Source organism: Drosophila serrata, unplaced genomic scaffold, assembly GCF_035046125.1.
Source record: "Drosophila serrata isolate PLE 108 unplaced genomic scaffold, ASM3504612v1 contig_376, whole genome shotgun sequence".
Classification (NCBI taxonomy): domain Eukaryota; kingdom Metazoa; phylum Arthropoda; class Insecta; order Diptera; family Drosophilidae; genus Drosophila; species Drosophila serrata.
The window spans coordinates 2,477,593-2,494,996 of NW_028257274.1; the positions used below are offsets into that span (position 1 = coordinate 2,477,593).

Genomic DNA, 17,404 nt, shown 5'->3' on the forward strand with positions numbered 1-17,404 from the left:
CGGTGAAAAAATGATTAGTTGTTTAAAAATTTTAATATATATTCCCTAATTAAAGTGTAAAAAGTCTTTATTACATAAAGATTGCAATCTTTCATGTTTAGAGATGTGCCTCCTTCGATTTATTTTCCAAAGCGATAAATATTTATCGATTAATTGAGAAACTGTACAAAATGCATAGGAAATCTATCTATATTAAACAATTTGAAAATGTACAAGCTGGAAGTATTTACTTTCTGACAAATAAATAAGATTTGAAATTTATAAATTTACAATTATCACCAAAAGCTACAGATTAACCTTATTCTTTAGTAACTGTTTTAGACTTATTTACATTACTAAACAAACTTTTTCGCAGTGCCCAACAATTATAACCAAACTATAAATAATTTGCTTAAAGAAAAAAAAATCAGAACCGGTTAATGGGTTTTATGAGTGCCAATCAAAGTTTATCGATTATGCGACAGCAGTTCGTCTGCTTTGTCAGTTTGCCCCAAAAGTTACCGATACACCGATACCGATCCGATCCAAAATGTGAGGCAGATATCTTTAACGATTCTCAACGGCACTAAATCTTCAAGGACAGGGAGCTGAAGTGAGTTAATCATGAATGATTTAACGATTCGTAGACCATTTAATTGCCATTCAGCTCGGACATGACAGCAATCGGTGATTAAAGCCAAACGAGACAAAAAAAAAAACAAAAACAAGCAAACAGCGACACCAAACAGTGTTTGCTTTTAACGACTTGACAAAGTCATTTAAGGAATTTCTTTCTGACAATTTCTGACTTCGAATTGAGTTGAGTTTGAGTTTCCACTTCACTTTGTTGATGGGGAAATGGTTCTGGCGGCACCTGTAAGTTTTTCTGGGACCAGCACGCGCCATTTTGCTGGAAATTGAAAACGTGTCCAACATCGGGGGCATCAATTTTTAAACAGAAGTAATCACTTTGTAAACGCCGAGAAGAGACGCAACCAAAAAAATAAAATTGTATATATTTATTCCGGCATATCCTTTGGGGGTTGACTGGGGCTAAGCCAGGAAGTCAGGGAAAACCAGCGACCAGGGACCAGAGTCCTGCTGGTCCTTCTGGGCCTTTGCCCCCTTACTCTCTCCCCGTATTAGCAAGTACGCCTCAAATTTCTGGGGTTCGTTTCGCTTGATTTCCAAATTTCTGCACGTAACAACGTAAAGTTGCAGAAATTTTTATACAATTTGTTGCATGCATAATTCACGAGGACAACAAACTCTGGCAGGGACCTCGGGATTTATGTGTGTTTTGTGTGTGAGTGTGCTGGCTAAAGAACTTTCGGTGGCTGCCAAGGAATTATGATGAGCCCAGAAGAGAGCAGGGCATCAAAGAAAGTGACTTAAACGGTTTGGGGTATTCAATTTTTGGGGGAAAGTAATGGCTTGAAACAATTTGAGTACACTTGAACAATAGTTTAGAGATTGGAAAGAATGTTTATTTGATTTGAAAACTAATAAACTGGGTTCTTTACTCGAAACTCTAAAACTGTAAGCAAAATAAATCATTTAGATTGCTTTTCTTTAAGAACTAATACTACACAATATCCTGCATGTCTCCAGTTTAATCCAATTTATTAACTTCTTTCCCCCTTGGCCATATATCTAAGACTTATTTTAAATTAAAGTATTCTCTTTGGCTAATTGATAGCAAAGCCAAATGGCAAATAAAACCAAGAAAACCATCAAACAACATTAAGACCCCGTTAATCTATTGGAACGAGCGCCACTAAACACACACACTTATTTAATTGCCATTTCCAGCAGTCTGCGGGACACACACTAAAAACTGAAAATCCCAAAATAAGCTGAAAAATTTATTAAATTCTCATTTATCAAACATCATAAATCATGGTCCGTCCGACTGTGTTGTGTATTTTATTTCAAATGATCTATCAACAGTTGCCATTCCAGACGCTTTTATGACTAGCTAATTTGGTTTGTTTTTGATTTTGATTTGTCAGTTTATTGTGGCTGGCTGTCAATGATTCTGATGCTTCCCTCTCATGCTTGTTTTATTTTTTTATTTGGTGGCTCAATGAACTATAAAAAACTAATGTTTCAGCCGCAGAAATTCGCTAACTGTGCGCTTGACAAGTGAATGAAAGGCCGGAATGATGTCAATCTATCAAAATGTGAACGAAAATACCTTCCCCCCTTTTTTCGGTTGACCAACGAGACACACACACACACCTCGAGGCCTGTCAACTTTTACTTTCGGTGTGACCTTTGCTAACTGTCAAAATTTTGTTGTCGCCTGTAATGTGTCAAAAAGTGCACTGAGAGAAATATAATTGATGATGAGAGAGATGTTTACGCTTTAAAATATTTTAAAGTGTTTCTATTGATCAAAGATAATAAGTTTATTGCTTTAGAAATAATAAGTAATTAATCATCTTTAGTAAATTTTAGTTATATAACTTTTCTTTTAATAAGTTCCTGACATAACATTTTTCCTCTGGCCACACTGCAATCTTGCTTATACATCCTTTCCACGCCTGGCCACTCTAAAGTAAACACTTCCTTAGTTGGTCACACTCTTTGGTTTTTCTCTAATTAATATGATTTCCAATCTAATTTTCTATATTTATTTTCTCCATGTGTGATGGCTATTGTTACTTGCTGCCTTGCTGTGCGATATTTTGCTGCTATATTTGCATTTGACAGCTGCCTGTCGGACGTTCCCGCTGCCCTCTCCATATTTTTCGCACTTTTGCAGCCAGACGTAAAACGCAAAACGCGGCTTTGAACTACTAAATCATTTTTGACAGTTGGCAGCGAAGCCGGGGAAAGCCCCCAGTTGCTGTCTCTTTCGCACAGTGACCTTGAGAACCGTTACACACATACACCGACACACACACACAGACACATTTTTATTCCGCTGGCGTAGCCTTTGTTTATGCAATAAATTAAAAGCAATAATTTTTCATCTTGAGGCAGGCAGCAGCAGTAGCAGCAGCAACAGTTGAAAGTTCGCCCGCTGCGGCACAAAAACATTAATTTTACACACAAACACAGACACACATACACTTGCTGAAAGAGAGGGTCCGCAGCACGAAAGAAAGAGATGGCCAGAGTGGTGGGGAGGAGGTGATAAAGCACCGCCATGGCAATGGCATTGTTTTTAACTCGCTGCGACTGCGCTAAAAGCGAAAAAAACAAACACTCACAGATATATGTGTATAAAAAAAAGCAGGGAAAATATATATATATAAATGAATGTAAAAACAATAATTCAAGTTGTGCTCCACATACACAAACACACACAAAATACAAAAAAAAAAAATGGCAAAACTGCAAAACTTCGAACTGCAGGTTCAATGGACGCTGTGCGCCTGCGCAGGGTTAAACAAATTGCAGCTGTGTCTCTGTCCCTGTCTCTGTCTCTGTCTGTGTTCCACCCACTCTTGCCGTCTCTGTCGCTGGGTGTGTGTGTGTCTGGTGTGTGTGTGCCATTAATTCTAGCGCTCGCCGGCTTGTTTGACAGTTCTGACAGACGATTATTTAAAGTTGTGCTTAAATGCTCTCCAGTCAGCGCTCTGCTACGGGACCTGTCCTCTCCCCCCCACCAGTCTGGCCTTATGCTCTTGGCCGTGACTGTCTGCCCTCCCGCCAAAAAGGGAAATAATACAAATTACACTTTTTGGCATATTGTTTGGCTGCTCTCCTTTTTATTGGCGAGCCTAAAATAAAAGCGCCTTTTTTGTGGGTTAGTAGGTCTCTCGAACTTGAATTTTTGCACAAGGGCTAAGACAAGGTGAGACCTAAAAAAAAAGGGTCAAGGGGGAGTACATTTTTTGGTAGTTAAAAATATGGGAAAAATATTACAAGCAAAGAGAATTTTTAAAGAATTTTTCTAAAGATTCTACCTTAGAGATAAATACTTTAAAGCTTCTAATTTCATTCTTTTTGTGAAAAAATAATATCAAAATGTTCATCAACAGATTTCAGTTTAAGTTTGGGACTTTCCTTGACCGTTTTTATCCAAATTTTCCCTCAGTGCAGGGAAAAACAATCGAATATGAGTTATATATTTGTGCGGCATTACACTTGCCTTTTAACGATTTAAATGCTCTGGCACGCCATTCCTCAATTTAACGCATCATAAAGAAGGGAGGGAAAAACTGCATCCTGAGACATGGATTTTACGACCCAAAGGAGGCTGCTTAGTCCAAGTCAAGTTTAAACAACAAAAAAATAATAATAAAATGCAAAAAGTGAAAAAAGAATAAATACAGAACGAAGGAAAAACCTCACATGGAGAGAGCCGGTCGGTCGCCGATCATAAATCAAATTTCAATTCACGTGCCGGGCGCTCGACCATTCGCTTTTTTTTTCTTTCTTCTGTTGTTGTTTGTGCCTCATGTTCATTAATGAAAGCGAAATGCGCTTATATAATGCCGGTATACACTATACTATACTATCTGAACATCATCGACATCAAGAAACTGCCACTGATTTTTCGCTATAGCTTCAAAAATTGGCACAAGTTCATCATCATCGTATATAGTAGGATGTGGGGCGTGGCAGGCATGCACGTTGAAAGCTGCAAAGGTCCAAGAGAGACCGCCGATCCCCAATTTATGAGCCGCAGACAGTATCCGTATCCCCTTGGCCTTTAATCGATTGTAGTTTTTAATTAAAATTTAACTTTATAATGATTTTTTATCAGCTGTCCGGCGTGCGGGCCTTGTCTCGTCCCCCAGTCTGTGTTTAAGTCTAAATTAAAAAGAAATTTCTCATTTTGAGTAGATGGCAGAAACAGGAAGCCACTGGCCGCGACCAAACTGGGCGTGGAACGGGCTGGAACGTGATCTTCCGAACAGGATTAGTGACAGACATCAAAAGAACGCCAAGACAGACCAAAAGACCAAGGCGATCCGATCCATATCGATGCCCGAAGCTTTGATTGATGTGCGAACTGAAGGGTAGCACGTGTTTTGGACACTGAGGTATAAATATTGTGCTAAATATAAAATTATATCAAGGGGAGTGTTAAGAAAAATGAAATATGATTCAGAAATCTATCTACAAATATATAAAATCCCCACTTAATACTAACAATCTACTTTATAAAGATGTGTTAAATGACTTAATGTGGAATGTGACTTACCATCATATGTTAGTTCTGAAGGATTGAGTGATGATAAGAACTTACCATCTGCAAATAGAAAAAGAGAGAAAATTATATTAAATTAATTTCAATTATAAATGAAAGGAAATGACCGCAGCCATTAAACTAATTAGCAATAAATAATTATTTAGGATTAAATACAAAATGATTTTTATCTAGCCTGCTTTATATGTAGATTTTTTAATGTTTAATTATTTTTTTGCAAATACCCTAGATAAGTAAATAGAAGGTAGATTGGTGCTTATATAAATATTAGCAGTAATCTTAAGCTATAGATTTAAGCTTCAAAATAAATCCTAAAATCATGTTGTGCCCTTTTAAATATACAGCAAAGATCATGAAAAATACACTATATTTACATTATCACGGTATGAAATCTGTGAGGTATTTAAAATCCAGATACAGATTTCACCTCATGGATAAAATGTTCCCCCCATTTCCCTCACTTTTTCGCCATAAATGAAGCATTAAAAACGCTTAATTACATGCATTTTATTGGAACGTTATAGTTTTTGTGCGCTTTTGTTCAGCTTTTGTTTCTACGCCACCTTTCTGCAATTTTTGGTTTTCCTGCCTGCTTTTTTTGTATTGTTTTTTGTTTTGGTGCTTGATTAATTTTATTATTGTGCAGCATTTAATTTAATACGCATTGCGGCGCATAATGTACAATAATTATTTTAAATTCACTTTGACAAGCGCCCTCGCTAACCACGCGTTTCATTTCCCTGTTAATGTTAATTTAATATTTTTACATTGTGTTCGTGTTTTTAATTTTTGTGCCTGCCTGCGGTTTGCCATGTTTGTTGAACTTTTTCGCTTTTATTTATTTTTTTTTTGCTTTTGTTATCATAAAACAAAAATGCAAATTAACGCAGAATCCTCTTCTGTTGTTGCTGCTGTTGCTCTTCATCTCTCGGTTTTGTATTGTTAATTATTTATGGCTGTCATGGTATATATTTATTTTTTTCCTCTCAATTTCGCCGTGTTTTATCTTTTTTTGTGCCGCATTTTATTTGCACGCATTTTATTTCAATAAATTATTAATTTTGTATATGTGTGTGGATAAGCTTTATTTTTTTGCAAGTGATTTCCTTGTGACATTTTATGGATATTTTTAAGGCCATAAGCATTTGCAGAGTCAGCTCGAATATTTTGTTAAGCCAACAAGTTAATCCCTAAAAGAATATTATACTACTTCCATATATTGTAAAGTCACACACACTAGGTGTAATTTTAATTTGATTTTTACAACACAGCGGGAGTTTTTATTTTACTTTTGTTGTAAATAAATCAACGATAATTAACCTTCTGCAGCGCGTAGAAATAATTTTACTGTCAATGTTGTCACCAGTGACAGTCGAACATCTTAAATCATTTTGTTGTTGTGCCACCACTATCTCGCTGTCTTATTTTATTTTTATTTTGTTGATCACAAAACGAAATTAAAAAGCGCAACAGCAACAGACACTAAACACGGCTAAATGATCAACGCGCCCCGAAAATGCCAAATGCGCCAAATGAAATGCCAATTCGCACTCAATTGGAGGTAGAGGTAGAGCATTGGAGGAACTGGCGACAAAACACCTCTTCGAGAGCCTGTCCTTGTCTCGGAGATGTCCTGTCTTTTGGCCCTTATTTCTGACTCTTTCTTTGGCAATGCACTGGCGGAAAATGGGAATTACTTTTAAGTTGATTTCAAGTTGAGAGAAATGTATACAAGTACCATTTTATGTGTAACTTGAATCAGACATTCATGCATGTTATACCTTATTTTATCAGGCATATTAATTAGCATATTGGGAAAACAATTTATTTATCGATATATATCGATTTGTCATACTTTCTTCAATTCTTTGTACAATAACTAAAGTAAATTCTTTAAACAAAGCTTAATTTCTTTTACACTTGAATTTCATTTAAACAAATTTAAGCAAAGAGTAACATAATACAAAATACTTAGTGATATTATTTTTCTGTATCGATTATTTTGTTAACTAATATTTAAACGTATATACTTCAGGGATTTTATAAATGTAACTTAGCTGAAATTAAATGTAGCTAAATTAAATCTCTTTATCATATCCCTTTCTCATGAACTCTTTTTCTGATAATATATTATCGATTACCTATCGATATTTCTCCCAGTGCATACCCATCTTCACTTCTCCCTGATGCGTAGACGTCAAAATGCCGCGGTGGCAATTAAATGCCTTCGACGCTCATTGCCAACGCCTCAGACTGGGCGACTTGGACTTTGAGTTACCGGGTTTTTGAGGTCCCCATACTACGTAGGTCTCCGTTTTTCGAGTGAGTTTAGTGTCTCTGCGGACGGACATCCTCTCCTTAGGTCCCACCTTGAAAAGACGGGGCCACAAATAACGCCCAAATATGGCGCAATTTCATTCGCAACGCAGCGAATCGATTGCTGATGCCACCGAGTTGCTGCTTCTGATGTTGCTGCTGCTGATGTTGCTGTTGCTGCTGCTGCTTTCAATTCGTTGCGTTTCGATTTATTTATCACCTGTCGTTGGAAATTGAAATTGCATTCGCCTCGAGACTGGCAGACTGGGTTTTTTGTCTTAGTTTCATTTCGATTCGTTTCGTTTCGTTTCGTCTTGCAGGTAATCATTGTCAACAATTAATGAACAGCCATTGGTGGGCGTGGCGGTCGTTTAATGAACAAAACCACCAAAGGAGGCGGTCGTACCTTTTTCCCCTTTTTTTTCTGTTTAGGTTTCTTTTTTCCCTCCCCACAGTCTCCTCTCTAGATATATATATATTTATAAATTAGCCGAGGCCTTTTTCCTATTAGAATGGCCAAAAAACTCATCAGCATAATGTAAGATGTTGTGTTGCTTGGGGCGATAATGAGCCATAATGGAGTTTCGGCCGAAAGGAGAGGGTCTGAAAACTGGTTCGAACTGTGCTGTGCTCTTAAGAGCTCTTAATGCCGCCGCATATACAATTTTTTTTCTTTTTGGGTTTTGTTTTTCAGCTTGTTTTTCACTTCTTTCACCTCTCCTTTTTTTTGCATATTTAAAAGCTTGATTCCGTTCAGACCGAACATTGATCGACTAATCAGCAAAAGGCAAAGAAAGTCCAGGGGCGCACGGAGAGGGTTAAGAGGGAAACACAGGGGCGCACAGCTTATCAATGCACTTTGCCGTGCTACACGTAAACTTACTTTAAACGCACCAAAACTTTTCATTGCCGATAAGGAGGGTAACCTCCGAACGAATCCTTGCCTCTACAACTGATAGTATTACATTGAGGGAAAATATTTTTGGGAGTTTAAAGATCAATAAATAAATATATATAAAAGAACACGGTTCAGTTATAAAAGATATTTCATGAAATATCTTTCAAAAGAGCTTTGTCATTTAGCAAACTTTAAGAAATGGTTTTTTTAAGTTCCAAACTTAATTCCTTTAAATAATATAAATATCCCATAATATGTTTCCTTTAAAAACATATATTTAGCCCTAAAATAATTGTTCAAAACATCATTTTTGTTGGAAATTGAATATTTAAAACCTCTTTATAATTCCCTTTACTATTTTCCCAAGTGCATCCATTGATTTCCATCATTGTTTATGTACTTTGCATGCTCCTCGGCTGTCTCTCCTCCTGCACTTGATTGGCAGTGGAGTTTTTGGCCAAGAGCGGAGTCATTAGAGCGGCAATTGGCCGGGCCAAAAGGCTGAGCGTGTTTCGTGCCAGAGGCGCGCGCTTCAACGCTTTTTTTTTAGCCTTCTTCTGTTGTTTTTCCAACGATTTTCCTCTCGATTCCCGAAGTCTGGTCTTTGGAGGGGAGCGCTCTATTGGAGTCTAGTTGGAGTACGGCCTGGTCTTGTGGCATGCAGACTTTTGTAGCAGACAAAATTGTCGACAAATAGTTTACACAGGCATGAAATTTTGCTGCCCCAGCGAGCAACAAAAGAATGTTGTTGCTCTCGGCCAAGTTTGTTTGCTGTTGTTGGTGGCTTTGGCAGTTGCTTCAGTTTTGTAGTTGCCGGAATGCAGCAGCAAACATTTAACATTTGAGTGCATGCAACAAAGTCGCACAGGGGGGAAATCATGATATATCTTATATATATATAGAGAGAGAGAAGTTGCTTTCATTTGAATTGAATTAAAAGTATTGAAACTTATTTCTTATACTTTATTGAAGTAGAGATATTTAAACAATACTAAAGCAAGAAACTGATAAGATCAAAATGGAAATTTATTATAAGTAAGCTTAAAATATTCGCATTCTTGAATCGATATTTATCGATACTTATATATGATACTAAATTTTCGAGAAATCAAAGTTTAAAAAACTCATAATTAAGCCAAAAAATAATTAATTTTAATTCTGAAAGCTTTTCTATGTTAGTTTTTATATGGGCTATAAATCTGCGTACATAATTTAAGAGTTAAAAGAAATCATTTTTTTTGTCCAATTTTCACAATTTTAATTATATAAAAATTTTGGAACAATTTTTTTAAAATGTTGTTTTCTTCATAAGATGGCTAGAACGATTCGGCTGTTGATGCTGATCAAGAATATATATGATTTATAGGGTCGGAAATGATCCCTTCACATCGTTACTTGCTTTTGACTGGAATAAGAATAACCTAAAATATTCCAGTTCCTAATCAATTTTAAAACACTATAAAATCCAATTTAGGCCTTAGAATCTTTCATAAATCAGTTTCACAATATAAATCCTAGCTCTTCTTAATAAGTCTTATAAAATAGTATACATTTCTAACTGTGCATTGGCTGGGGAAAAAAAGAAAGGCATATGGTACGGGTAATGGGTGGCATAGCGACAAGTGCAACATGATAGTACCACCCAAAACCCACCCACTCACCTGCCACAAAATGTTTAATTAAATTATGTGAGCAACGCAGATATGCTGCCCGAGGATTATGCATTGTATGCGGTCATTAATTCATATCAAAAGGGTAATTGAAAACCGCATAAATTAAACAACCATAGCACATACCAAATAACAATAATAAAAAAATATATAATATTCACAACAGAGCAATCATTTCTTCTCTCTTATATATGTATATAGTTTTTTGTTGTATTCAAATTTCTTTTTCTGTTATCCGCTGGGGAAATTGTGCTGTGACATTTGGCTGCATTATAGTTTAATCTTATTAAAATATTTATTTTATTAAAATATGCATGCAATTTGTTAATTTAACTGCTGCGTTTGCTGTTATCCAACACCGCGAATCCCAACCCCACCACCCACTAGTATTTTATTTATGAAGAACTTTACGGTTTTTTAAATACTCTAGAATAAAGAGTATTACTTTTCAAGGGGATATTATATTTGTTAAATAACAATTTCATAAAAAAAATTTGTAGGAAATTAGGTATTGAAAAAGAGAGTCTAAAAAGGGTTTATAAATTTATATTACAAAATTATGTACTTCTATAAATTTTGTTAGGGTATTTCATGGCTCTACTTCCCATAGTTTTTACTCTACATTTTTTTTAGTTGGTCATCACTGATTTCGTGCTTTTATTGTGGCAGCCACTGCGCTTAATTGCATTTTGTATATGAATTAATGAATTTTTTATCAGTAACAATGCACCTACACTCGCACACTCGCACACAGAGACAGATGTGCTATATAAGCCTCTCCACATGCATGTTTTATTTATTTATTTGTTGTATATATATGTTTTTTTCTTCTTGTCATGGCGCCTGATAATGCAATGAAAACAACAAATGCGCCAACCGCAGAGCCTACGTATTATTTTTGTGAATTTTTTTAATGCCATTTTTTTTTTGTCACTCCGCCTGCGAATATTTAATTTCATTTTGTGGTTCAACCAATAAAAGCCAACCGGGGGATAGACATAGTGTCAGTTTGAAAGCCGGTTAATCTTTTTAATAAAACATGGAACTCTCCAAGGAGTCCGGTGTGGCATTTACCATATCATTAACAGCTCTAGCCTATAGGCTCTAGGCTCTAGGCTCTTGTCATATCATATCGTTAGGATCTTATTATAGAATCTAGATATCTTGGAAAAAGGGTTCTTGGGGAAAAGTTTCTGCCTCTCTCTATCTCTCTTTGTTTCATTAAAATGCAATTAATATAGGCTTTCAGCACATTCTGATGACTTTGGGGACTCTAAATTATACCCGGACTAGCAACAAATTAGGGTGCGCGCCTATAATTAATAACAGTTTTCGGTGCAGATAAGCAGAGTGTGGGGTGTGGACTAGTGGCCAGGCATTTCATTAACTTCCCATTACATATTACACAAAACGAAGAGAAGAACCCCAAAAGGCCGTTGCAATTGTACCAAAAACTCGGCCAACGACACGTGTGTAAGACCAAATGCACACAGAAGTGCATAGGAGAGGTACACTAGCAGAAAAAATGGATTTTTAAGAGGGAAATATATACTATATATAATATAGAAAATATATAACAAACTTTGGATAATAGAGATTATAATTAAATCATCAAATGAGCAAGATAGATACATTATAACCTTATAACTTCCTTGTTTTACAACCTAAACCCACTAAAAAAAGTGCTAAAGTTATATCCTAACTCTACAAAATCAATAAAACTTGTACTATTTTCCATTTGACCCCATTTAAGTATTTTTTCTCCGTGTATAGACGCCTATAGAGAGTCATGTATGAGTCAATCCATTAACGTTTTGATAAAAGATCTTTATGACGACACTCGAAGCGACGCCGGCAATCATCATCATCAGGAAAGAGACACAGAAATGACTGTGGTACGTGTTGGCCAGAAGACAAACACACACACACACATCGGGTGAAAAGTAATTGCGTTTAAATGCGTTTACATTAGGGCCCAAAAAAAGAAACACAACTAACACAAATAGCCGTAAATGCAACTCGAAACTCGACCTAATTGCAGGGTCTGTGATGTCCAAGGACAATTATTACATTACACTTGTAATGGCATTATTAATGCCGCCTCGGCTCGATTGTTTTTACGCCATTTCCCAGGCGATAAGCCAGAAATAAATCTTTTCCCTTTGGCGACTTTACGACAGCCAAAGGCCGTCCATAAAAACTCGCCCGCAAAAACCGAAAGACTTTGAAAGACTTCGAAAGACTGACGGGATGGATCCCCCAACTCTACACCATTTCATAGTTCCCATTTTTTACGACTTTTTAATAGTTCTCACATAGATTTTATAGATCTCAGCTACCCATGGCTTTGATGGGGGGCCTCCCGGTATTTGTTGTTTTTACTTTTGGCCAGAGCGCATAAAATTGATTTCCTTTTCCTTTTCCTCTCCTCAGACTCTTGTCATAAAATTTATGTTTATGTCGTAAAATGTAGTTCGATTTTGAGCAATCAATGTGCGTGTTTTTCCATTGCTTTTCTTTTAGTGAACCAAGACCCTCACCAGGTGTTTGCAAAGGGTTTTCTTTCGCAGACTCGGTAAGAAGAGAAAAAAAAAATATAGAAAATGTATAAGCAACTTTCGCTAGCTGGAAATTGTCGCCTGGGCTGATATAAACAAACGACAGACATTTATTTTTATTACACACCTTTTTTGGGGGTCGCTTTTCTTTCGGGGTTTTCCCCCTCGCTTTCCTTTCTTCTTTTCAGGAGGGGGATGATGATGACACTTGGGTAGTAGATTCTAGTTATTCTAATGCACATTTCATAGGCAATTCCAAATTAGGCAATGTTTGGCAATGTACTTGCAGGACTCGCACCCTCCCCCGGATACATCAAGGTGTGGCCAGGATGAGGTGGGTGGGTGGTTGGGTTTTTCCTTGGCACTTTTCTCTCTCACCCTCTTGCCTTATAAAAAAGTAATTTTCTCATTTTCTCCTCTCAAAGTTCGAGGCTTTTTGTATATTAGAAGAAATGGCTTTATTTATTTCTTATTTCTTGCGAAACGAAATGAGGAAAACTTTTTGCCGCCCGCTTTCACTTGAGTTCAGTTTTTCGGTACTCTACTCTACTCTACTCTACTCGCTTTTCTTTTATTTTCACTTCTCGTATGCCTGTGTTTTCCTTTCGGTTTTTTTTTTCTGTTTTCTGGTTGGGCGCCCGTTAAATTGGCAAGTTTGTTGTGCTAAGTTTTTCGGGGTCTTTCTCTCACTCGGTATATGGCTGCCACTCCAAGGCCCATAAATTAGACGCACAAATTAGAAATTATGTGCGCATTTAAATGTGAAGAGGAGCCCTGGATCTCGCCCTGCTCCATATGTTGTGGCTCCGTCTCCCAGAAGCTAATGAAATGGCAGTGGGTTGCAGTGGGGCCTTTTAGTCAAACTCAATGAATATTTGAAGAGCCAAGCAAACGAATGGCGAATGGCAAATGGCTCACAGAAAATACGGCAATACGGAACCAGAACAGGCAACACACAAAAAAAGAAAAGTATAGGGAAAATACCAGGCGAAAATGGAACTTTTTGTGCCACGGCGCCATTTGGCGCTACAAAAGATATTTTTCCATTGAAAGCGTTATATGGCCAGGGTGAAAAATACAACACAACAAATAAAAGAAGAAAAAGAATTTAAATTTAGCACAAGACACACATGTGTATACAACTCGTCCCTGCTGCAGTGGGTGTGGGATCTTACTTGCGGCTGCAAAAGTCAAGCAATTCCGCATTTTGCATTCTGCGTTCCTCTCTGTGTTCTTTGTGTAATTTATTTTTATTTATTTACATTTCGGCTGGAGACAATTGTCTGAGAAGTGACTCAAAATTGCAGACGGTTCAATGATCATTTCGGTTATTATATACTTAACTTGCATAAAAATAAAACGGAATGAATAAGCATGAATATATTTAAAGCAATTTCAAGTTCAAACTGCATACAAACTACTCTCCAAAGATCATATTTACTTCCCTTTCATGATCAATTTTCTACACTTTCCACACATTATTTAATCATTTTCATCGGCATTTTCCCTACCCTCTCTCTCACTCTGTAAATTTTCCCTCCGCCTTTACTAATGTCGTTTATCATTAGGCTAACCTACAATTTCCATTTCGCTGAACAAGAAAATGTATATATAAGTATACCTATATTTACCACAATTTTCTACACAATTTTGTGTTACAATTTTCTTCCTGTTGACGCCTGATAATTTCTTTGGCATTACAAAATGTCAAATTTTCCTCACAAAACGCCCATCCCGGACACGCTCTCAACCAGGTGGGCGGACGGTACATTTTCTTTTTTTTTGGGGTGGGGGAAATCGAGGGGTGATTCCCCCGTGTTAGTTAAGCTAAGTTAGTAGGTGGCATAGCAGCGGTGTGTGCTGGTCAGGTGAACAGAACCACCGACCAACCACGCCCATCACTCAGCCACGAGGCGCATAATTTGTCATTGAATGTTTGCGTAGTCTTTTGAGTTTTCTTTTGGGCAGAGCCACGCCCACTGCGGTTAGAGGGGGCGGTAGAATACACGGGAAATAAAAATGGTTAAAGTAGAAAGAGAATAGCTTTATGGGAATGGAGCTTAGAATATCTTTAGTATTGAAATAATTGTATTCTTTTGAAGTGATTTAAATAAATATTAGAGAGTTTGCTATATTTTTTTAAAGTAAGTATAAATGTTGTAGTAGGAAATTAAAAGTATTTTTCAACATAGTTTTCGAAACTAATTTTAAATTTTATTTTCTTCAGAACGTAAACATTTTTAGGGTAGAAATACTTTTCTTTCTCTGTAATATTGGTTTCTAGTAGGTGTTTCACTGGCTTTGTTATGCCCAAAAAACCCAAAAACAAAACGGAAACAAGGACTCTACAAAGAGGGCGGGCAGGATGATGGTTCCAGTAGGGGGCGTGGCAAGTCAAGAGGTTTGTTGTACAAAAACACGAGCAGCTTAATTTACCTGGGTACCCGGGCATTTAAAAAGCATTTAGAGAACAGTGGGGAATTGATGAAATTATAACCACTGTAGAGAAAATGTTTGAATTTTTTGAAATAAAAAAAAATACTCATATATTAATAAAATAAATTATTATAATATTTATGTGTGTAAATTGGGAATAATAATACTTATTTTGAAAATAAGTAATTACAATAAAACATTTGTTATAAGATGCTTTCAAAACAAAATGAATCCAAAATTTTCCCGCTTATTCCCTCTGTATTTAATCATATCTCTTTTTGGTATGTCATTGATTCAGATTTCAGCGAATCGGAATATATATAAATATATATATTTAAGAGGTCGTTCGGGCTCAGTGCACACACAAACAGATACACTTGAAAAAGAGAGAGAGAGAGAGAGCCAGCCGTATAATTATAATTGCTGATAAATGCTTCGTACTAATAAACACTTGGGAACAACACACTCTGGAGGAGGAGGAGGCGGAGGAGGAGGATGAGGAGCGAGGGATCCGGATTGGGATTGGGATCGGGACGTGTGACGCTAATGACACTTGGTTTCGCCTGGTTCGTCCGGCAAAAATGAAATGATTTGTGTGAGAGATTGCATGCCGCGCAGTGATTTGTGATTTGTGTGTTGAGAAATGCAGTTTTAAACTGCGAAACTGCAAAACTGGCAGCTTGATAAGCTCCGCCACTGTCATCATCAGCAGCAGCAGCAGCAGCGGCAGCATACGGCACTTGATAGCTCTATTAATGGCACGCCACCAGCACATAGCAACCTCCCTCTCTCTCTCTTTCTCTGTGTGTCTTACCGTCTCTTTCTACGCTCGGTTGCAGTTGAAAGACAGACCGAAATGAATGCGAAAATAATGAATAATAAAAGTCGGGAGTACATGGCATTTAATGTTTCCTCGAGAATGAATAGCATTCCGAGGTTAACGCCAGAGATAGCACCGAGAGAAATAAATTGCGGGGAAGCCAAAAGTTTATTGATAACGATAGGAAATAAGATTTTATATTCAAACAATGTGACCAGCTTAAGAGAAGCTGTGCTTTAAAGTGACCAGGCCAGGAGAAGAAGCAAGCAAATGGTAATAGAAGGTGCTGGTTAACTACATTTGTTTGCTCTAGATCGAATTTAAAGAAAATATATCTTCTCTGATAAGAATAGTTAAACCAGCACATGGAAAACAATTCCTAAGTGTGACCAGCACAAGATAAACTTAGCTAGAGTGTGGCCAAGCCAATAATTAACTCAGAATTTGATTTCTAACAAAGGAGATGTCTTCCTATAATAATTTCAAGGTTCTTTAATTTAAATGTTACGTTTCATTAATTTTAATCCCTTGGTAATCATAATTTTTTCAGTGCAACTATTACAAAAAACAGTTCTTATCTCTATCCTTCTTTCTCTGATTTTGTCTTGCCCTCTCAGTCTTTAGCTTATCACTTGATGGTCTGAGTGTTCGTCCGGCTGTGTCAAATTTATGCAACCACCGGTGTGGCAGATCCATAACTATATTACGGCGATAAGTGTAAAGCTAGACAAATTTCGAGTCAAAAGCGACCACCCATGAAACACGATGCCAACACGAAAGAGACGGGCACACCACACCATACACACACAATACACACTCGGAAGTTTGCATTTTGTTTGGCAGACTTCAGAGCAACCCTCAAAGACTTCATCTTTTTGGTGTTGCTTGTTTGTCAACTCCCAGCGACCTTCCGCCTCGTCCTACCAACAAAAAAAGGAAAATATATATACATACATATATACACCCGATGCTGGTGTTGATGATTCCGTTGATGTGAGGGTTATGGAGGAAAAAAAAAGCTAGGAAGACTGCTTGCCGGGAAATTCGATGCGCATTCTATTCATTGGCGTGTCGGCCCAGAAATATGATAATGCGTACCGAACATATACAAAAAAAAGCAACAGTCAGTTCGTAAATTTTCATTGTAAAATAAGAACAAGTCTCTGGGACTTTTGGGCTCTTTAGGGGATGAAGATGTATTGCCTTTGTGTGAGCCATTTGACGTAATGTTACATAAGCTCTGGTACTCTACCTCCCATTCCTCATTATGGAACATCGCATTTGTGTTTCAATTTTTACGATTGCGATTCCAAATCAACCCGAGCGGAATCCCAAAAATGAAAAAAGGAAAAGAAACGTGCAGCAGCTGGTCGGGCACGTTTTGTTTTTGAATTTTTCTCGGGGGTTAGGGATTCCCATATATATATATTTATACCAGGAGATACCCCCGAACAGATACGGGCAATTTCTGGCAGAACCCAAACCATTCAAAAGGTTTCGCCCTGTTCGTTCTTCGTTTTTGTTAATGCGTAAAATTTTAATTTCATTTTTTTTTGTGTT

General features: G+C 37.0%; 1 protein-coding gene across 3 annotated transcripts in view; it reads right to left on the reverse strand.

Moving 5' to 3' along the window:
- Positions 1–17,404, reverse strand: part of hth (Meis homeobox homothorax) — a 206,354-nt gene that overhangs the window by 40,060 nt on the left and 148,890 nt on the right. For all 3 annotated transcript variants that reach the window (XM_086839726.1, XM_086839725.1, XM_086839724.1), the window contains one exon: positions 5,141–5,188. In XM_086839726.1, coding sequence (XP_086695852.1) covers positions 5,141–5,188 — 48 coding nt within the window. The remainder of the gene's footprint in view (positions 1–5,140; positions 5,189–17,404) is intronic.